The sequence below is a fragment of the Pseudochaenichthys georgianus genome, chromosome 4 (assembly GCF_902827115.2).
Source record: "Pseudochaenichthys georgianus chromosome 4, fPseGeo1.2, whole genome shotgun sequence".
Lineage (NCBI taxonomy): Eukaryota > Metazoa > Chordata > Actinopteri > Perciformes > Channichthyidae > Pseudochaenichthys > Pseudochaenichthys georgianus.
The window spans coordinates 34,714,762-34,737,360 of NC_047506.1; the positions used below are offsets into that span (position 1 = coordinate 34,714,762).

Below are 22,599 nucleotides of genomic sequence, written 5' to 3' on the forward strand. Positions count from 1 at the left end.
ACTAAAAGAAACAACCTGATCTCACCAGAATGCGTGACTCCACCACGACTTCTTAACACCACAATGCGTGGTGGAGTCACGAACTTTGTTACATTTGCGTGTCTGCACCACGCAAACAACCCCAATGTAAAGTGAATGAGGCTCCTTTGTCGTGGTGCACACACGCATTTCTACAACGTCCTGCAGTGAGCTTTTATTCTATAAAACGTTTTTAAAATCGACTTTATAGCTTGTAGTAACTCACGGGAGGCTTCTTTTATTTTATTTGTATTCATAATAATTTTTATTTTTCATCAGAATGTATTATGGTGTATTAGTTACACATTTTTGTTCTCAAAAAACAGTGCATTGTGTGTAATACAACTGTGATTTGTATTAAATTAGTTTGTTTTTAAGGAAGGCCAGAGCTTCAGCTGTGTCAAATAGATTGTTCCCTAGTTAACGTTTTTTAAAAGAACATTATATTCCGATTTGATCATGTCCCCTTTATTGTATTACGGAGAGCAATGTGAGCATCCATTCCCATTGGATAACGGAGGATTTTACAACCGGAAGTAAGCATTCTCTTTACTGTCGATTGATTTTACAGTGATATCTGCACTACTCATCAACTAAAAAACACCAGATTATCCTTGTTGATTACACAACATTGATTGGTTTAAATTGTGTGCAATGCTTTTGTAATTTTCCCCTTCGATTCGGAGAAACAAATATTTGTTCAGTTTAGGATGGCCAAAGACACTACACTACCCAGAATCCTCAGCTATTGTTCCGCGTTGCCTCAAGCTCTGTGATTGGTTGACCTCCAACTGCATTCCATATGAAAAAAAAACGGTAATGTAACTAGTAATGCCGAGGGAAATAACTCTCAGAATAACGTTATTAGCACATTTTACAACTTGAGGACCGAATGTTTTTAATAAGGGCTATACAAACGTTCATACTGGGTAGTTTATTTAGTTTAAAAAAATTATCCAATGAGTTACAGACCACTCTTTCCCCATGTAAGTCAATGGGAAAAAGTGTTTCCGGGACCAGCAACCTAAAGGAAGTGTAGTACCGCCGTTTGACCAGCACGACTATTCTCATCAGACTCCGGCGCACTTCCTGGGGGCTTGCTCCCTCCCCCCACATCTACAGGTGACAATTACTTTTGCAACACATTTATCGCAAGAAGTGTAGCAAAAGTCAAGACCGCAGATTCGTCGATTTATACTGCCACAGAGCAGATTCGTCAAGTTGTAATGACTGATTTGAGAGATTGTAATAAATAAAGTTGCAGTTGTAATGGAAAATATATTTAAAAAATATGTATCTTTCTAAAAGTGAACATTTCATCTCTAAATTAATTTTTTTTCTACAAGCTCCAAAACTTTTTTTTTTCTTCTGTGACTTCAAATGTGGTTCACAGTTGCGTGGATATTTTTTACAAGTGTACATTTGGTTCACAGTTACGTGGATATTTTATACAAGTGTACATTTGGTTCACAGTTACGTGGATATTTTATACAAGTGTAAATGTAAGCACACAAACTCAGATTTTTTTTCTGCAAGTGCTCACATCAGGTTTTACACGCTCTCACATTTTGCACCATATCTACCTTCATACCAACCTCTACTCCGCGGTAGTGGCTCGTGCTGAGACCCGCAACATGAAAGAATACACACAATAACCGGTACTTGGTAACGAGCATTTATTGATAATCAGCCATTTGCTCACACAAGCGAAACGGGAAACAAAAAGAGGACTGGCCAAAAGGAACAAACAGAAGGAAGGAACCCGAGCCAGCCACACCACGGGCCGTAGGACCCAGAACTCCCCCCCCTAACCAGAAATCAAATATAAACCCTATGGGAAACAAAATAAAGCCACAAAAACTGGACTACTAGGTCCTACAGGCTAAACATAAACACACCTGCAAAAATATAGCCTACAGCTCAAAATGGCAAAGAGGTATTCTAAGGAGTGTCTCCCAGCGTTAGGACAGGCGAGACATCCTTCTCCTCCAGCTTCTCTTTATATATACACGGCTGAGTGGAATTTGGAACACCTGGGCAGAGGCGGAGCCAGGGGCAGACCAGGTGCACCTGCAGCTGGGAGACAGACAGAAAACAAGGAGGGGAGCACGTAACATGTGCAGACATCAACTCAAAGTCAACAAGTTTTCTGAAGAATGTGCTGACATGGGGGTTTAAATTGCCATGCCTCTTTTTGGCTTTCGAGCCCGTCAGGGTTAATGCGCAGGAAGCACCTGAAAAAAATAAGCCAAGACAACCATTTAATTTTACATACATGTATATGTTGCATCGTTTATTTTAAGGCACATGCAGCGGTGCCCCTTTCAATTTAAGTAAAACCTGCACCAAAGAAAGAAATTACTATTTAAAGCCAAGCAAGAGCGATGAAAGCAAGAAAATCACTTAATTTGTTGTGGTATCACAGAGGATGGTCTGAATACAGTATTTTACTGTGAAATAATACAGTAACATGTTGTGAAATCCTGGTAATCATTTATCCTGTACATTCACAATAATTAACTGTGCCTGTATTTATTTCACTGTGAAATTCAAAATGACAGTATTATATTGTGAACATTACAGGTAAAGACTGTAAAGTGGTAAAACAGTAATTTATTGTAAAATATTACAGCTAAATATTGTGAAATCATGGTAATATTTTACAGTGTACAGTGTGTAGGAGGTGTGTGTGTTGTACAGTGTATAGGTGTGTGTGTTGTACAGTGTGTAGGTGTGTGTGTTGTACAGTGCCTAGATGCAGCGGACAGACAGGTCTCAGTTGGTTTGGTGTCCTCCGCTTACTTTTAATAGGCCTACTTGTAAATAAAACTTTTGGCCCGTAATTTATTTTCCTCATTGTAGCGAGGGGGGGGGGGGGGTATATCCAGTCTCTGATTGTGTTACGTTATTATGAGAGTGCTCTGTTTTATTCTGAAATTGTATTTATGTGTGTGTGTGTGTGTGTGTGTGTGTGTGTGTCTGCATCTGTAGCCTGTTATTGTCTCATTATACCGCACTGTGAATGAATCAAAGTAAATATATAAGTGGTCATGAACACATCTGTCCATCAGACAGAGGGCTGCTGTGCCTCCTGTCATCATTAATGGACGTCTCTTTAAAATGACCGCTCAGAGGAGAGGAGTTCTCATTTCTCTAACCGCCTGCTGCTTCCCCTCCTCTCTCCTCGGTTCCCCTCCTCGGCTCCTCCGCTCGCATCTCCTGTGGGCGGGACTAAGTATCGAGGATAGGAGTCGAGGAAAGGAGTCCAGGAGGGGAAATTAGAGTATTGAGAAACCTCTTAAGTCTCGAGGATAGTCGAGGAGGGCAGTTAGAGAAATGAGAAAGGGCCAAGCCCTCTGTCTCGTCTGTGTGCGGGGTGGGGGGGTAAACACGAGCAATCTGCCCAAACAGCTGGCCAAAAGGCTTCATATCCATGCATAGTTTCGAGAGCTTTGTTGCCCCAATTATGTGTAAGGTTGAAGAAGTACTCAGATCTCCTACTTGAGTAAAAGTATAAGTACCAGAGTGTAGAAAAACGCTGTTACAAGTAAAAGTCCTACATCAAAATGTTCCCCAGGTAAAAGTACAAAAGTACTAGCATCAAAATATAGGAAGTACCGGAAGTAAAATTACTCATTATGCAGATTGGTCAATTTCAGAATAATATGTGTTTTGATTATAATTATTGATTCATCAAAGTTGGTAAAGGTGCAGCTAGTTGTAATGACTTTGTATACTGCAGGGTAGCTTGTGAATTTACTCCAGTTGTAACTAAAGTCTGATTTAAGAGTTGATTATATTTCACACCAATAATCCAAATCTGTAAAGTAACTAAAGGTATGAAATACATGTAGTGGAGTAAAAGTACACAATTTAACTCGGAATTGTAGTGAAATCGAAGTAGAAAGTATGGAAATACTCAAGTAAAGTACAAGTATCTCAACATTGTACTTAAGTACAGTACTTGAGTAAAGGTACTTACTTCCCGACTCTGATGCTACACTAATACTCCATCACAAGTAAGAATCCTCCATTTACACATGGTAAAAGGATTTAAAAATGAATCATGATCAGGCAAATGTACTCGAAGTGTTAACATCAAAAGTATTCGTTGCAGAAAAAAACTATTTTTTAAATAATTAATTATTGAAAACATATTTTAAAAGAAAAGCAGCAAATATTCATGTTTAATAAGAAACTCATTGTCAGCGGTACCATCATGTTATATATTTTAATCCACTTCAAATTAAAGATTTAACATTTTATACTTTTGGTGTTAAAGTTCTATTTATAAAGTAATTAAGCTGTAGCATAAATGTAGGGAAGTAAAGTACAATAATCTTACAATTCATACGTAAGTAAATGCAGGGCCGTATCTAGGATATCCTAAATACCGAGGTCCAAACATGTTCGGGGGGTTCGGGGGATACCCCCCTAATTTTTGGGGATTTTCATGATCTAGTTAGGTGCTTTTTAAGTCCTGTGGGGGGTCAAAAATTGGATAATATATTGATTTCAAACCATGTCAGTGGGCTGACAATGTCAGCATAAATTATTTTTGAAAGTATAATGCATAAGAATCAGTTGTTTGTTACTATTAATGATCTGGACATGCAGAAGAGGCTAAAATGATCACAAAACATTGTCAACATTCATTTCCCATGTCTCTCTCCTTTCCATAACCTGCACCCTCTGTTCCATCTTCTTTAGTCTCTCTGTCTTCTTCCTGTTCTTTACTCTCTCTGTCCTCTACTCTTTCTCTTTGTTCAATCTCTCCCTCGTTGTTCACTTTTTGCTTCTTCTCACTTGTCGCTCCTGCCAGTGAATTCAAAGCAATTCAGCAATTTAGTTCATTTCACTTGTTTGTTTGCATTATTCTTTTATTTAAATCTGTTTTATTTGATTCTCAAAACAGAACAAAGATGTAATCAAATGGTGTTTTATACAATTCTATGTTATTATGACATCATAACTGCAATAGATATATGTTGTTTTAAAATTATGCCTATTGTCTATATTGTAAATGAAGAATAAGTTATAGAGAGATATATAGATAGATGGATAGATAGAGATAGATGGATATATAGATAGAGATAGATGGATGGATGGATAGATAGATGGGGTTATTAAGCCTACATTATTTTGTGTGACTGTACCTGCAGTTCCTTCCTGACTTCCATCACTTTCTCTCTCTCTCTTTCTCTCTGCCCGTCCTGTCTCTTCCTTACCAAAGCTGAGCCTCGACTGATGTAGTCTTTTCATTATATCTGAGTCAGTGTAAAAAGAAAACAATACAATGTTATATCTTCAATGTTTTACTCAAATCGAAATGAAAGAAAAGCATTACAACGTTTGTTAAAAGGTAATCCTTCTGACATGGGATGAATGTTATTAACTTATTATTAGCTCTCTAGCTAGTTTATTCACGCAATTTAAATCAAAGTATAGCCTATAGCTGCAATATAACTTAGTGTGCATGTTGTCGGACGTCCACTGACTAACGTAGAGCGTTCACACAGGATCTGATGGCCATATGATGTCCTGATGAACAGAAACAAAAGCAGCCCGCTGGACTCAGATCTCTAGATACCTCATCACTCCTCCGCTGCTCCGGTTCAAGTCCGGGCTGCAGTGGTTTGTTGATACATATCGTATTCTTCTGTTTGCTTTAATCGAGGCTATGTAGTTATGCAGCGCCCCCATCGTCAGTAAATGGAAGTACTACAAAGAACCCCGTTTAGTGCAATTATTTCACAAGTTTTGTTATATACACAGCTCGAAAAATATTACCGAGGTCCGGACCTCGGTGACCTCAATGGTGGATACGGCCATGAGTAAATGTACTTCGTAACTTCCCCACTACTGTGTGAAACCAATATCTTATTCAGATGCTGGGGTGGATAAAATCAACAAATCCTTTAGTAATCCCCATACTGTGAAAATATCACTGCTAGTAGAAGTAAGCGATCATAACCTTACTTAAGTAAAAGTATGTTGGTACTATCATGTACTTCAAGTATTAAAAGTAAAATAAGTCAGTAAAATGATCCCAGTTTGCTGCTATATCAGATGTTTTTGGATTAATACAACTGCTTTATTACTGTGTATGTTGCATTTTACTGCTGCTGTGCTAATTTGAACTCCTTTATATATTTTTTGATTCTGTGTCTTACAGCTTTAAGTTTAAGGTTAACATGAAAAGACATGATATGCTATATAACATATGTATGAAAACAATATAAAACAACTAAATAATACAAAATAAGTGTAACTGTTACACAGGCTGTTTAAGATAGCTATAGTCGTCAGGATGTCATTTTAGTAATATTAGTGACACTGTACTGTAATATTAGTGACACTGTACTGTAATATTAGTGACACTACACTGTAATATTAAGACACTGTACTGTAATACTAGTGACACTGTACTGTAATATTAGTGAAAAAGTACTGTAATATGACACTATACTGTAATATTGTAATATTGTACTGCAGCATCTACATTGCATTTCCAGTGTAACATATAAAATAAAATGTCCCCAGGTCTCTATGGTCATACATCATTATTGGAACCTCTCGCATATTTTAAAGGCTTTGTCACAACTTACACTCAAGTCAGATGTTCTGTCAATCAATGTGTTACTCGATACTTGATAAAAATCACTTGTCATTATCTTTTATACTGTTGTTAAAACCACATACATGTTGTAGTAAACTTTACCATACTTTGATGTTATAACATGACAGTGCAATGTAACAGTGAATCTGCTGAGTGACCAGATACTCCTGAAGTTCCTGTTGTGATGTTTTCTGAACAGACTCACCTCACACAGACCATCAGACAAAAGCAGCATCACCGTCAGGATAACCTGAGGACCGCACCTCAGTATTATGCATTATGTGGACCCAATTTATGTTTAAATGGCAATATCTGTTATATTTTTAAGGTTTCTTTTGGCATTGGTACATTTAGAATGAATGATGTTGATATACTATCAGCATACTATCACCTGAAAAACATAGCCAGTCTTAGAACATTCATGTCTCAACAAGGCCTTGAAAAACTTGTTCACGCATTTGTTTTTAGCAGGCTTGATTACTGTAATAGTGTATTTACAGGTCTCTGTAAAAAAACTACAACTAATCCAGAACGCTGCTGCCAGAGTCCTGACCAAAACAAAAATAGTAGAACACATCACCCCAGTACTCAGGTCTCTGCACTAGCTACCAGTAGCTTACAGAATCGATTTTAAAATGATATTGCTAACTTATAAAGCATTAAATGGTTTGGGAGTGGGACCCCAATATATGTCTGACATGCTGCCCTGTTACGAGCCCCCCATAGCTCTGAGATCATCGGGGGCGGGCTTACTCATTGTCCCCCGGCTCAGAACCAAACACGCCGAAGCTGCTTTTAGTTTTTATGCTCCCCACAAATGGAACAAACTTCCAGAAAACCTGAGGTCTTCACCAACATTGAGTTCTTTTAAGTCGAGGCTAAAAACACTACTTTTTAGAGCTGTTTACCCAGAAGCCTTTTCACTTGTTTTAGCACCTACCGTATTTACAATGTCGTTTTTAAACTATTTTGTATCTCATTAATGCATTGTTTTTATGAATCTGTTATTCCATTATGTTTATTTATTGTGTTCCTCTCTGTTGTCTTACTATTATGTGTTAATGATCATGTAAAGCACTTTGAATGGCCTCTGCGTCTGAAATGTGCTATATAAATAAACGTACCTTACCATATATTAAAAAGTATTACATGTAAATATAATATATAAACTTAACACCAATTTGTGTTTGGTAGATGATTTCTATGTTGTAACAATGCTTTTGGGCAATACATCTTATACCGTTGGAAAGCCTGTTTTCTTACATTTCCAATGGTACCACTTTTGTGAGGAACAAGCATTTGATGAAAAGCGGAGCTGAATATGTGGGGTGCGCCCATGAAAAATGTGACAAATCTCCTCTGCCAATGCCAAACAGCAGCCACTCTCCAGTCTCGCATGGATGCCAGGAGGCCTTCCATGACTGCCCTTCACCATCAGGCCCACTTGCACTGGAACCTCAACATATTCTGCCTTCGGCACTTGGATCGTAGGGTCACAGACTCACAGTGTGGAGATTACGCGGAGAACGCTTTGCTGCTTGCTGCACCAATAGGAGAGGAGAGGATGGCCTGCCTGCAGTCCTGACCTCAACCCCATTGAACCCCATTTTGGGATCAACTTGGCCCTGCTGTCCGTGCCAGAGTGACCAACACAACCGTGTTGGCTGTCCTGGGACAAGTGCTGGTTGAACAATGGGATGCCATCCCACAGCAGAGTGTGAGCAGGCTGGTGACAGCATGAGGAGGAGAGGCTGTTGTGGCTGAGTTTGATTCTTCCACACTGAGGCTGCTTGTTAAATAAATAGTTAATAAATCAATTGTTGAAAACATGTCTTTATTTATCAGACTTCAATCCACCAAACAACACCAAACTAGAGTCAGCAGCAAAAAAAGCTGTTTGAAAAATGAGATTTGTCACATTTTTCATGGGCGCACCCAACATACGCAGATCTGCTGCTCATCACACAAATGCTTGTTCCTCACAAATGTGGTACCATTGGAAAGGTAAATAACAGGCTTTCCAACAGTATATGATTTATTGCCCAAAAGCATTGTTACAACATATAAATCATCTACCAAACAGAAATTGCCTTAAGTTTAGAAAACTTGGTCAGTCTGACATCCTGACTCTATGTAATCCTTAAATATGAGTAAGCAACAAAACAACTTAACTTAATAATAACTTTATTACAGTGTTAACAGGTTCAAGTAAAATGTATACAATGCTGTCTAAAGTTATACACGGCATCTGTTGCACGTCTGTCCGTCCTGGGAGAGGGATCCCTCCTCTGCTGCTCTCCCTGAGGTTTCTCCCATGTTTCCCTTTAAACTGGGTTTTCTCTGGAAGTTTGTGAGGGTCTAAGGACAGAGGGTGTCGTTTTTTCTCATACTGATATTCTGAACAATCTGTGCTGTTGTATTTGCTGTAAAGTGTCTCTACTGTGTAGGCTATTTTTATTATATGTACAGCACTTTAGCTCGACCAAAAATCGTTTATAAATGTGCTATATAAATAAAACTTGATTTGATTTGAAAGTATTATGAAAGGCTTTCAAACTGATTATATGCAGCTTTGATACAATTTTCACTGCATAAATATGGCAATAACCGTATGAAAGTAATACATCTATTTTCGTACAGTTTTCATCTTCTCTGGAACTGCAGGATTGAGAGGACAATCCTGCTTTAATTTACTTAAGGGGACAATAAAGTGTATTGTATCAAATAAGTTCTGTTTTTATATTCTTCAATTGTTTCTTTTGGGTTTAGCGGGAGAGACTGATTTGTCGCAGGACACCCCTCAAACTCTCAGGAGGGGGTCTTTTCTTCTGTGCAAGCTGTTTGTGCTTCATCTATGGAGGTGTATTTTTTTTTTAGTAGCACCTATCTGCGTCACCACACCAACCGGGGGCTCCAAAGAATGGCCTTGGGGTCCCGACCGCCACATGCCAACAGGCACAGGAGGGGAGGGGTATTTTCAAGGCCGTAACAGTGAAAGTATGTGTGTGTTTGTGTCGGTGCACATTGAGTATATGATGATTTAGGGCAGGGGTGTCCAAACTGTGGCCCGTTGCCCATTTTGAATCAGCAAATTCAAAAAGTTCAATGGAATATCACCCGCACTGAAACTTGTGTTTTTCTTATATTGTACTATATTACAGTATTGGGACGCAGTGGGTTGTGCGTTGATCAACATATCAAGGGTGGCGTTCCAGTTCGAAACCCGCCCCCGCCGCTACTGCGTCAGGCCGTTGTGTCCTTGGGCAAGACACTTCACCGGAATTTGCTCCTGTGGGTACTGTCCACTGACCATTACATGTATGATATGTGCAATGTGTACCTGTACAGCGCCTTGATGACTTTGAGGTGTGAAGATGGGCGGAGTGGAGCAGTGGGCTGTGCGTTGATCATCAGATCAAGGGGGCGTTGGGGAACACCAGTTCGAAACCCACCGCCGCTGCGTCTGTAAAGCCACTGTGTCCGTGGGCAAGACACTTCACCTGAATTTGCTCCTGTGGGTATTGTCCACAGTACATGACCGTTACATGTATGATATGTTTGTAATGTGTATTTGTAAAGCGCTTTGAGCATCTGGAAAAGCGTTATAATAAATGTAAGGAATTATCATTATTATTATTATAGTAGTATTCATGTGTTACTAAAACCCAGTTTTCAAACAAATTCAGTCAATTAAAGTTGAAGACATTCTCTGACAAATCTTAGTTGATAAAAAAAGCCCAATAACTTATTTGCATAACACGCTAAATATAAATATAGGTTATATAAATATAACCTTCAAATATATGGGGCGAAGCCTGCGAGCTATAGTTCAGGCAGTCAACTCGAGCACCAATGATACATTAACACGTGACGCACCTCGTCCCTCTGACAACCAACCAAACACATTCTCCTAAACATGCCGCTCTATTGAAGCTGCCAGGTCTTCCTGCCTCTGCCTCGCTATGCTGCTGCTGCTGCCACTGCTGTGTTCACTTGCTATTGCTACGTTCATGTTCCTGCTGCTGTGTTTCATGTTGCTGCTGCTCGCCTGCCCCCCCACCACCCCAGCTTCCACCTGTAGGCTCGGGGGATGGTTATCTAATCATCACTCAATGTTCTTTGTAAATCTGTGGAGTGATGAGGCCCGAGCCTAGATGCCAAACTCAAACGCTGCTTATAATAAACATATTAAGAAACACGTGACTGACTGAAATACCCTTATTATAAGCAATCTAAGGCTTCACTTTTTGGAAATAAATGGAACCCTTTTATCTTAAAGCATATTCAAGTATCAAGCATTATTTACACACATTTGATTGATTTTGCTAATTTATAACTTAACATGAGGCAAAATACCTCACCTCCAGCGAGAGGCCCAGCCCTTCGTATGTTTTTCTGTATGTGGCCCTCAAGTGAAAAAAGTGTGGATACCCCTGATTTAGGGGAGAAAGTAAAATAAGATAGAACAATTGAAAATAAATAGCAATAACGACAGAAGCAATAAGTAACAATTATCATTATCATCAATTTAAAGTGATAATTTTACAAAACACAATAGTATTATTATTAGTTAACAGTCATATAGATGATCAGAAATAGTTATGTTAGGTAGAGATATGTTAAACAATTGAAGACAAAACTTAGAGATGCTTCTTACCAAGTAAAATGTAGAAGAAAGAGTGAGTGTTCATTCTATATCTGCAATTCATTTAATGTTATGAACATATTTAACATTTCCTTTCCTTTTGAATCTGATCAGTTCTTAACTTTTTGATAATAAAGCACATTGAATGGAATGGAATGAGTGAAACCCAGAAGCGGAGTGTCAGTTCACAGGAGTGAGTTCTGATCATTCCGGGCTAAGAGAATACAACTGGTCAGATTCAGATGGTAATTTCATTGGTGAAAGATAACTGCTCAGTCATGGATTCAAAAACTTGGCCCACAATAACCATTGTTCAGTGCCCGTCTTCCAGGAGACAACAGGGTGAGTAGTGAGGACAACATCCTGGTTAAAAACGCACTCTCCACATGATTTAGCTGGTAGACTAATCCAAACTAAGCTACCTTTCCCAAAGTCACTCAAACAGCAGATAATAAAGTAGATTACACACAGAACATGCAGTAATCAAAATGATCTCTTTTGGTGCCAGTATGGCGCAACACTGACCCCACCAAGGCCTCAAACAGAGACTCTGAGGAGGGTCTTAAAAGAACCAAGGAGAGGAGCAGAGCAAGTCCAAGTCCCTCCAGGGGCCGCAGGCACAGATCCAGTGGGCCTTCATCAAGGGCCCCCATTGCAACATGTGCCCAAGAGTTCACTGGCACACCACACAGCACAGGTCAGATCAAATGGGAATTATACAAACATTTTAGTATATTTAGAAAAGCTATGATGAAACTAAAAGAAGAAATACAGTTAAACCTCAGTAAGAGTCTATTCTGCTTCAACCCAGTGGCCATATGTCAAATTGAGAATCAGAAAATGAAGTTATCTTTCTATGTGAAGTGATAAGAGAGCAAAGTTAACAAAAATCAGACTTCTGCTGAAACAGAAGTAGGTTTGAAGATACATTTGTTTAATTTAAGTTGGATACTAGTTCACACCTTTCATTATAAACTCTCCACACCGCAAAAATGCTCATGTTTCTTGGCTTTTTTCAGGAGAAACAAAGAGTCTCTCGGGACAAAGTGGTGGACCTGTGAGTGTAGGCAAAAAGAAAAGGAAAAAGCGCAAGAGGAGGTCCACTAAAAAGAGGCAGCCGATCCCTCAGTCTGAGGAACAGGCTCAGACCTTCAGAGGCTCGTCCTCCTCCACTGAGGTTGCTGGTGCATCCACACCAGCCAGGATCAGCATCACCTCTGATGCTAAAGACAGGAAGAGGGGAAAGAGGAATTCTGAGGAGTCACAGAGATCCACAAAGAGGAGCAGAAAGACCCTCAGCAAGACCTCCTCCAGTGACAATACGTCCTCCTCAGTCAGCGCTGCCTGCCGTGATAGCATTGGTAAGATAACACAGTAAAGAAAATGTTTTTAAGGGAAGGCTGTAAATTAAAGGCTCAATATCAAAGAAGTCTGCTTTCCATCAGTACATTCAGATTACTTTACTCTTGTATATATCTGTAGGGAGAAATGGTAGGTGGATTTTGTTGTGTTTGTGTAACCGGTGTCATTAAGTGGTCTCTGCATTGTGTTTTGCGTTGTTCATGGATGACCAACACGTTCTCACTCCCAACCCGTCACATGTTGACGGTCGGTCAGGGCCCCTCCCCGTCACTCTATTACGGACAGGTACCCCTTGGAAGTCAATTTTCAACGGGCAGGGCGTCCCATTGACTTGCATAGAGCTCCCTGAAAGTTGGTAATAGAGGAGTTGGGATCGCGGCGAAATGCTCTCCGCAGATCCATTCTCACAGCGTTTATCAACCTTTTTCTTACTCAATATCAAGCCACACTTATTGTTTTTACTTATTTATTTTAATTGAATAACGTACGACTTTTGTTGCCATCAGTTATGGGGAGAGTAGGGGCTCAGAATACTGACATCTGTATTGTTTCATCGTTTTTTCCTTCTAATTTTGTATTATTTTCTAAACCACACACTGTTATTTACTCAACAATAACACATAATTATCCTTGTGTTTATTTATTTGTTTGATTAATAAACACAAGTTGGAGTCCGTCAGGACCGAGGGTCGGAGCAGCTCATAGTAGTTGCTTTAGAGAATTTTACACCCGGAAGTAAGTATTCTCTCCGCTTCGCTTGACAAACCCCGTGATAGTCCTCAAGCTCTGTGATTGGATGTTTGAGTGTGCGCCAAGGGTTACGTTGAGCATCGAACAGCACTTTGAAATGGGATGGAACCACGGCAGACTGTCCAAAACTGGATTTGAACGGGTCCACCCCGTCCCCCCCTCCGTCCCCAGAATTACACATGCTGGCTATTATGTGTTTTGCAACATGCTCTATGGCACGTCTCTACTGGGAATTGTAGTTCTAAAAGACGTTTTCGTATTTCCCATAATAAGAAGTTGCCAGTATTAAACTGTGTACATCCCTGGAGGTTTAGGGGACAGGAAACACTCACATTTAAAACATATAATTAATAAATAGGTGAAAATTGCTTGTGCCCATAATGGGCAGCATTAATATACCCACATGCCAGCTAAGGTCATAAGAGCTTTATTTAACAGCTGGTCTTATGTCTGTGACCCCTCCTGTTGTTAATTGATAGGCCTGAAACATGCACTTGAGGAGGCAAATATGGCAGTAGCCATTGATCATCTTAAGATAAGATATACTTTATTGATCCTAAGTTGGAAACATTTGCGTTACATCAGCATGTGTAACAGTTGTAAATATGCAGTGGTGTTTATTTGTAAATCATTTAGTATAATCACTAGGGCTGTCAGTCGATTAAAATATTTAATCGCATGATTGTCCATAGTTAATCGTGATTAATCGCAAATTAATCGCACATTTTTGATCTGTTCTAAAGGTACCTTAGAGGAATATTTTTTAAGTTTTTAATACTCTTATCAACATATGAGTGGACAAATATGCTTTATGCTAATGTTTATTATCATTTGAACAATGACAAATATTCTCATGAATATTAAACACAACAACCTGGAACCTCTCTCATTCAATAATACAATGTGTGTGTGTGTGTGTGTGTGTGTGTGTGTGTGTGTATGTGTATGTGTATGTGTGTGTGTGTGTGTGTGTGTGTGTGTGTGTGTGTATGTGTGTGTGTGTGTGTGTATGTGTGCGTGTGTGCGTGCGTGTGTGTTGGATCGTTGGAGCTATGTGCAACTCAAGGCATATGCTTGAACGGGAGCTGCCTGGACGCTGCAATCATGTTGCTGCAATCATGAGTGTGCTGACTTTCCGTACAATGTCCCACTGTCTGGCTTCCTGCATAAAGTCAAGTGCTCGGTGCAGTTGTGTGGATAGAGCGCTCCTCTGTTTTCATTTAAACAGCTCCTTATATCCGTTAGCGCAGCTAGCTAGCACCAGATGCTAACAACAACAATGCACGTAAGGTCTCTCTCTCGCTCGCTCGGGCCACACATACACACACCCTCCCGGTCCTCCCGATGGCCAGTCGGTGCCTGCCGGTGAGCGTGGAAGTGTGGTCTGCCACAAGCGGGCGGCAGGAGCGGGGCTGTCAGCAGCATCAGTTTGTAGATGGTATTTTAAACTCGATGCGCTCTGAAACTACGGGGCGGCCGAGGAAAAAAAATACACATGCGTTAATCGCGTTAAAATAATTAGTGGCGTTAATTTTTTTTTGCGTTAACGCGTTATTAACGCGTTACCTTGACAGCCCTAATAATCACACAAATTCTGTGTTTTATATTTAATAATTCTGTGTTCTTTATTTATTGAATATTCAATACCTGACAAGGTCGGAGTTGAAAAACTTGGGTCGCAGGTTCCTCAACAGTGCATTACAATACATCTATCAATATGTGTGTATACCTCCACCATTAAACTGTCGTATTCTGCACATTTCTTATACTATCTACATACATCTTATAAGAGTATAATACGTATAATATCAGTTAAAATAAGTGCTTAAACATACAGTAGTTAACATTGCAGGAAAGCAATATATTAGTACTTTGGCAGGCTTAATATTTATACCCCCAAAGCTTTTTTCCTCTTCAAAATAAGACCTTAACCTAAAGTATTCTTTAATTTTTAAATAAAGCCTTATTAGTATGTCTGTCTGTGTCTCCTATTAATATCAAATATTAAAAATAATACATTTCAATAACGTGCTTTAACCACCAGGTGTCCCTTTCTATCAGCTGTGCACCGTTATGGTGTAAATATACCAATATACCGATTGGATCAAATATAAAAGTGAGCCGAATTAGTATTGATACTGCAAGGAGACTTATATTGTGAAGAGAAATTGAAGATTTTGTTTAATTGCTGATATATTTATGTCACATATTCAGTTTCGGCGGCAGTTATTCCTGTTTGTCTAGAAGTCTTCTCACCAGGGCTCTATAAATAGCAAACTACGGCAGATATGTAATATTTACTGCAGCCGAACCGTGTATTACAATGCCGTTATGTGATGACCTCCAAAGAGAAAAGCAAGCAAACTCGGAATAAAGTATTATTTTATTTAAAAAGAAATGTTTTCGGATTTCACATCAACAGGAAGTCCGGTTAACTATAATGTCCGTGCGCAACAATAGGCCTACCCCAACCCATAGATCCATGGGTGAATAATGTCAATCACCACATAACACACATCCCTTCACATTTCAATTTACATTAAAGTATTTTGTGAGGCCTTCTAAAATGTTTTTAAATATAATTAGGGTTGTAGTTGAAGAGTTTGTAACGGACAACGGCACGTCCATTAATTCCACAACCACACACATGGATTAACATCGATTTAATACATTAATGTAGCCTTTGTTTCTGCTAAAAGAGGTGTCGACCAGCTGGGGCAACAAGAAAATCGGCGAAATCAAGTGTGACTATTAAAAAATTAATTATTATATCAATATTGACCATGCATAACAACCGACCGTCGGGGAGCGTTCTCATGGCGTCTATTATCAACGCTATGGGAGGTCTATTAAGGTCTATGGGATGCCCTGCCCGTTAAAAACTGACTCTCAAGGGGTACCCTGTCCGTAATAGAGTGACGGGGAGGGGCCCTGACCGTCCGTCAACATGTGACGGGTTGGGAGTGAGAACGTGTTGGGATGACCCGAGCCAGCATACAGTTTTGACGATCTCCGTTTTATTACTGATAATCTGACAACAGATATAATGATCAGTTTTACATTAGGTTTCCCTCAGTGACTCCTCTCACGTGGAACATTTTCAAAAAGGGAAGAGGAAACGTGAGGGACACAATGAAGGCTTCTCAATTCTCTAATTTCCCCTCCTCGACTCCTCAACTCCTCGGTCCTCCGGTAGTGACCCGGAAATGGATTTCAGCGCGCCATGTTGAAGGACATCTAATTTCTCTAAACGCATATTGAGGACCGAGCATCGAGCATCGAGGAGGCTCTCTGGAGGAGCTATAATCGAGGATACACTGATGGGTCCTCCACGGCTCCTCCGCGGATGTATTTCCGGCAACAGTGATGTTTCAAAGAGTCGTGACACACGGCCGGACTGATCTCAGCCAATGATAGCTCTGCATGCATCCCCTGGATATTATTGTATTAACTGCTTTCATCATGATGCGATGTGTAAGCCCGCGTCACACTGTCCCGAATTTGACACCCGATGGACACACGAATATGGAATTGTGAATTTCGCACGAAGATGGCCCCGAACCACACACAAAGGCAACATTTACATTACATTTAAGACATACAACTGCAATGAAAGTAACAAAAACAATTATGTTAAAGTACTAAGATACTGTACTGATATTTTCAGACTTTGTTCTTTACTTTATCCGTCTTTATATGTAGAAGATATTAAGTTTTCTCCGTAATGTTGTTTCCATAGCAACAACAACTTCCTGTCAACTCGCCTTCAAAATAATATATTATATCCTTTTCAGTTTCACAGAACACAAATTGGGTTATTTACATAATATGTTTACATGATTTTGTTGTGCAATAAAACAACCCGATGGACACACGATAGAAGAAATGTTCAAATTCGGCTCTGATCGTAGCAACATCGGGCCATTCTTGAGGGCATCTTAAGCCATCGTATGACCGCCAGTGGAGTTTCTCAGGCTCCGGCAGCAACAACACGAAGATGACACGATTTGACAAGATGCCCTCACGAGTGCCTTATGAAGTTGCCGCTCACGGAGTTGCTGCCGGAGCCTGAGAAACTCCACTGGCGGTCAGACAATGGCTTAAGATGCCTTCACGAATGGCCCGATGTTGTTACAATCAGAGCCGAATTTGAACATTTCCTTTATCGGGTGTCAATTTCGGGACAGTGTGATGCGGGCTTTACAGAGAGAACAGCTGTGAGGTCCATGCAGAAAACAAAGCAGTGTGTATAATATATATCACTCAGTATAACAGGCCTACATTACTCTCTTTATTTGTATGCTTTAGTTTAGTAGATAACTACAAACAAAGAGTCGATATTTTTCTAAAACCATTTAGTGCTTCACATAATAAAATACACAATGGCTGTATCCTGATATTATAGAGTGGTGAAGTCACGCCCATCTACTTCCGGTCCATGGGACCTTATTTCTGAAAAATTATGTATTGAAGTCAATGGAGAGAGAGAAAACTTATCTTTCGATCCCGTTTGAATTGTGCCATGAATTACACATATGATGTTTGTCAATCTTAAACATTTCCATTTCCATGTCAAAAAAGTCAGTTTGTCTTAAAACTGTTGAAATATAAGACTATGAAAAATACGCAACTAGAAAGACTACAAATCCCAGAGTCGCGTACATTAAAGTTACACATTACACTCGTGTTACTCACCAAAACCTTGTAAAGCCGGTCCCGCATGCTGGATCTTACGGAACCGACTAACTCCCCTTTTGTGTATGTACAGTTCTCAACATGGCCAGACTTGTAGTGATGTTCACCTCTTTTAATACTTTTCACTTCATCCTGAAAAAATAAGTGAAATGTGCTAACGTGACGGCCATCTTGGTGTTGTTGACGTATGCAAGACAAGAGATGTAGTTCATTGAGCGCTTCACACAAAAACATTTGTTACTTCACAGTTTTACGACACATTTTTATTTATTTGACTTGCAAAATTATCTTTTAAATTGACAAACATCATGTGTAATTCGTTGCACAATTCAAACGGGATCAAAAGATAATCTTTCTCTCTCCATTGACTTCAATGCATGATTTTTCCAAAATAAGGTCCCATGGAGCTCCCCCGGAAAGGGAGGGACTTCGCCACTCTATATGCTTTAGGAGCTGTAGGTGTGTGTTGTACAGTGTGTAGGTGTGTGTTGTACAGTGTGTAGGTGTGTATTGTACAGTGTGTAGGTGTGTGTTGTACAGTGTGTAGGTGTGTATTGTACAGTGCGTAGATGCAGCGGACAGACGGGTCTCCGTTGGTTTGGTGTCCTATGCTTACTTTTAAAACTTTTGAATAAAACTTTTGGCCCGTAATTTCAATTCCCCATTTCAGCGACCAGAGAGAGGTTGTGTTACGTTATTATGAGAGTGCTCTCATACTTGTTTGATTCTGAAATTGTATATATAAATATATGTGTGTATATGTCCGCATCTGTAGCCTGTTATTGTCTCATTATAACGCACTGTGAATGAATTAAAAGTAAATATATAAGTCGTCATGAACACATCTGTCCATCAGACAGAGGGCTGCTGTGCCTCCTGTCATCATTAATGGACGTCTCTTTAAAATGACCGCTCAGAAGAGAGGATTTACTCATTTCTCTAAACGCCTGCTGCTTCCCCTCCTCTCTCCTCGGTTCCCCTCCTCGAGTCCTCCGCTTGCATCTCCTGTGGGCGGGACTAAGTATCGAGGATAGGAGTCGAGGAGGGGAGACGAGTAGGGGAAATTAGAGAATTGAGAAGCCTTGGGGGGGGGGTCCTCACAACAATTATCTCCTGAGCACAGCGACCACACTTCAGAAGTTCCGCCCACTGATCTTCGACCTTGTCAGGTATTGAACATTCAATAAAATGAAGAACACAGAATTACTTAATATAAAACACAGAATTTGTGTCATTATACAAAATGATTTACAAATAAACCCCACTGCTATATTTACAACTGTTACATTTGGACACAATCAAATGAGTTGTTTCCAATCTTTATGCTAAGCTAAGATAAGCTAATCGTGTGCTGGCTCAACTATTCCTCTCAGGGTCAGCCTTTGGGAAGCTTATTATAAATATGATTACATTTCAATCAATGCAGGTTTGTTTTAGGGATTAGTTTAATCACATCCCGAACAAAGTATCATCAAAGTATCATCAAAGTGTTTGTGTTTTGTTTCTGCAGCTGACTTCCATGCAAAGTACCAAGAAGAAGATCTGCTTGGTACAGGAGGCTACGGCTCAGTCTATGCTGGCTACCGTAAAGAGGACAATCTGCCTGTAAGATCTCTCACACACACTAACATAATACATCATTCAGATTCATTCTGTATGCAGTATAAGCTAACCATATGTCTGTTTCTGTCCCGTAGGTGGCCATAAAACATATCTCCCAGCACGGTGTTAAGCACACAGCAGTGGTAAGTTATTTGTTTTAATACAAACCAGTATGTTCATAATTTAATTCATCGAGTAACATTTCTTATTGCATATCTCTTCACATTATACACCTTCCGATTGTAACCAACTGTTGTAACTGCAGATTTGTGTATACAGTATGTGTACATGAAAGTTACATGATTTTCTTTTTTTCCCCTTTTAAATCAAAAGGAACTGGAAGGGAAAATATTGATGGTGCCGATGGAGGTAGTGCTGCTGCTTAAACTCCGACCAGCAGCAGGAGAGTCCAGTGCAGCTATCACCCTGTTGGACTGGTATAACCTGGACTTAGAACTCATTCTGGTCCTGGAGAGACCAGTCCCCTGCATGGATATGATAGACTACCTGAACTCCAGGCAGTCGTCCCCAAAGGAGCATGAAGCTAAAGTAAGTAGCTGATGCAGTGTTTCTGTCTTTCTGTATGTGTCCAAGCCCACCATGTTACACAGTCTCCATGTATTTGTCTATTTCGGCATTTCGATCTCTCTATTTGTACACACAAACTGAAAGATTGACAATAAAGTTGACTTTGACTTTTGATTTCTCTCAGCAGTGGCGTTTCTATATGTACAAAAGTGGTGGGGCACAAAAAACTCAGATGTCTATATATAAGCTTCTGCAGTGAGGTTCATGGCTGGTGAGGCACTGGCACTGACTCTTCAGGTTTACAAATATTATATTTTGACCTAAATCAAAATATAATATTATTTTCAAAAGCTTTTTTAGTCTGATGCTTCAATTAATTTTAAACACACAGTTCAACAGAAGGATACCTAAAAAATGTAATTGTATCATTTAAATATTGAATTGTTCTCTCTTAGTAAGATCCCATTTTCAATAAAATGGTGGTCTTACCTTGACTTGAAGATGAAGTCCATTTGCCTATCCTTCTGGACAAAAATCTTACTTTTTTGTAAAAGTCCTCCTTATCTTCTTGTAGTTTCAAAAGTCTATCATAAATCTAAATGATGGATTTATGATTCGAAATTAATGATAAAAGTAGGGTAGACATGTGGATATTATCCGGCTGAACAAAATGTACATTTATCTAACAGCTACGTTTCCCACAGATCTTATTTTGAGCTATTTTCTAAAATCCTATGGAGAAATCTCATTGCTTTTTTGTGGAGGGAAGCCATGCGCAGCTTACTTCCTGGTTTTAGGACGCGTCTCTCTCCTCCTCTTCACACACCACACTTTTCGCGGCACACGTACTTACAGCCAATCAGCTCTGAATTATGTGAGATGACGTATGTGGCAGCTCAGTGCCCCTATGGCCACACACATTAAATAGGAAAATACTCTGAGCATGCACAATGTAGTTTTTACAGTCACCGTTCACTTAGAGTCTAGACAGTGAGAGGGAGGGGCAGGATCGGGTTTTGTCCCACATGGCTCGAAACAGCTCAATAGGCACACACTGTAGACACTAATTAGAAGAACACAGACTAAAACAGAAATGTACAGACGAATCAGATGATTAAACATGATCTTAAAATATATTTTATATATTTTTTAATTTATATTTTGCATTTTGTTGTAATCATTATTTGTAATACTTTCTGCTGACACTAGGTGGGGCTGTGCCCCACCTGCCCCTAATGACCAGTCACCACTGTCCCTCAGACTATAACAAGACAGCTGGTGGATGCAGTCATCGAGGTTCACTCAAAAGGTGTTTTCCACCGGGACATCAAGCTGGACAACATTCTAATGGAGACCAGCTCTGATGTCCCTCGTGTGAGGCTCATAGACTTTGGCTGCGGGACATTTGTTTCACAAGGAACTTACCATAGTGAAAATGGTAGGTACTCTTTCTTATGGTCTTGTTCTCTGAAACAACAAAGCATCTTTGCTGTGTCCCTTACCATTCATTGTGTCTCTGTGTGGCTGTGTGTATTGTAGGTACCTATATATACGCCACCCCTGAGTGGTTCATGTGTGGCAGCTACAGGGCAGAACCAACAACTGTTTGGCAGATCGGTGTGGTGCTCTTTGTGATTCTCCATTCCTGTCTCCCCTTCAATACTAGCGATGAAATAATCAATGTCATCCCTGACCTTAGGAAGGGTCTTTCTTACGGTAAGTCAAAAGCACTACCAGTGTTGATGCTGAATTAAGGGCCAAAATGCCATTAAGTCGCCAATCCCAAAAAAGCTCCTATATTGCAATACGTATAGTATTATCATAGGCTGTTTGTGCATTCATGTGATGAACACATTAATGTTCCACCTTGGATAAACACTAATAGTCTTGCATCAAAGTATGATTCCTGTTTTTCTGTATACAGAGTGCCGTGATTTCCTCCAGGGCTGTCTGGACAAAAGTCCAGAAGGCCGACCCAGCCTGGATTCACTGAAACAGCACCCCTGGCTGGTGTAATCTACACACCAGACCATCAATGAAGCCCTCAACACCACCAACACACCTCCAACTAACATAATAAACAGCCCTGTTGCTCCCATTCAATGTTCAGGGTTCATACACTTTTTCACCAATGATTTTCAATGACTTTTCCAAGACTTCTCAATGACCTTTACCTAATTTTCCATGACCAAAAAAAAATTACCACGGAAAATGATTTATTTGAACATGGAACAGGAAAATAAGGTCTGCATATGAAACATGTAGTGCCTATCTAAAACAAATCAAATAGTAGGCTTACTAGCTTCCACACTAACTGTAGTCAGGGAGGGAAACTCATCAGGTATGAAAAAGGTGACAAGGTCCCGAGCCCCCGACCCCA

At 39.8% G+C, this 22,599-nt stretch overlaps 1 protein-coding gene and 1 long non-coding RNA gene across 2 annotated transcripts; one reads left to right on the plus strand and one right to left on the minus strand.

The window, feature by feature from the left end:
- Positions 1 to 1,720: 1,720 nt before the first annotated feature.
- On the minus strand, positions 1,721 to 5,680 carry LOC139433785 (uncharacterized). The gene is made up of 3 exons (XR_011643183.1): positions 5,609 to 5,680; positions 5,175 to 5,285; positions 1,721 to 2,252 (listed from the first exon to the last, which is right to left on the minus strand). It is a non-coding gene; the product is annotated as an uncharacterized lncRNA (long non-coding RNA).
- Positions 5,681 to 11,523: 5,843 nt separating this feature from the next.
- Positions 11,524 to 22,296, plus strand: LOC117445981 (serine/threonine-protein kinase pim-2-like). Its single transcript, XM_034081962.1, has 9 exons — positions 11,524 to 11,624; positions 11,791 to 11,979; positions 12,302 to 12,643; positions 19,600 to 19,694; positions 19,787 to 19,834; positions 20,025 to 20,240; positions 21,480 to 21,657; positions 21,759 to 21,935; positions 22,144 to 22,296. Exons 1-9 carry the CDS (start codon positions 11,525 to 11,527, stop codon positions 22,233 to 22,235), a joined length of 1,437 nt encoding a protein of 478 aa, XP_033937853.1. The 5' UTR covers position 11,524; the 3' UTR covers positions 22,236 to 22,296.
- Positions 22,297 to 22,599: the final 303 nt, after the last annotated feature.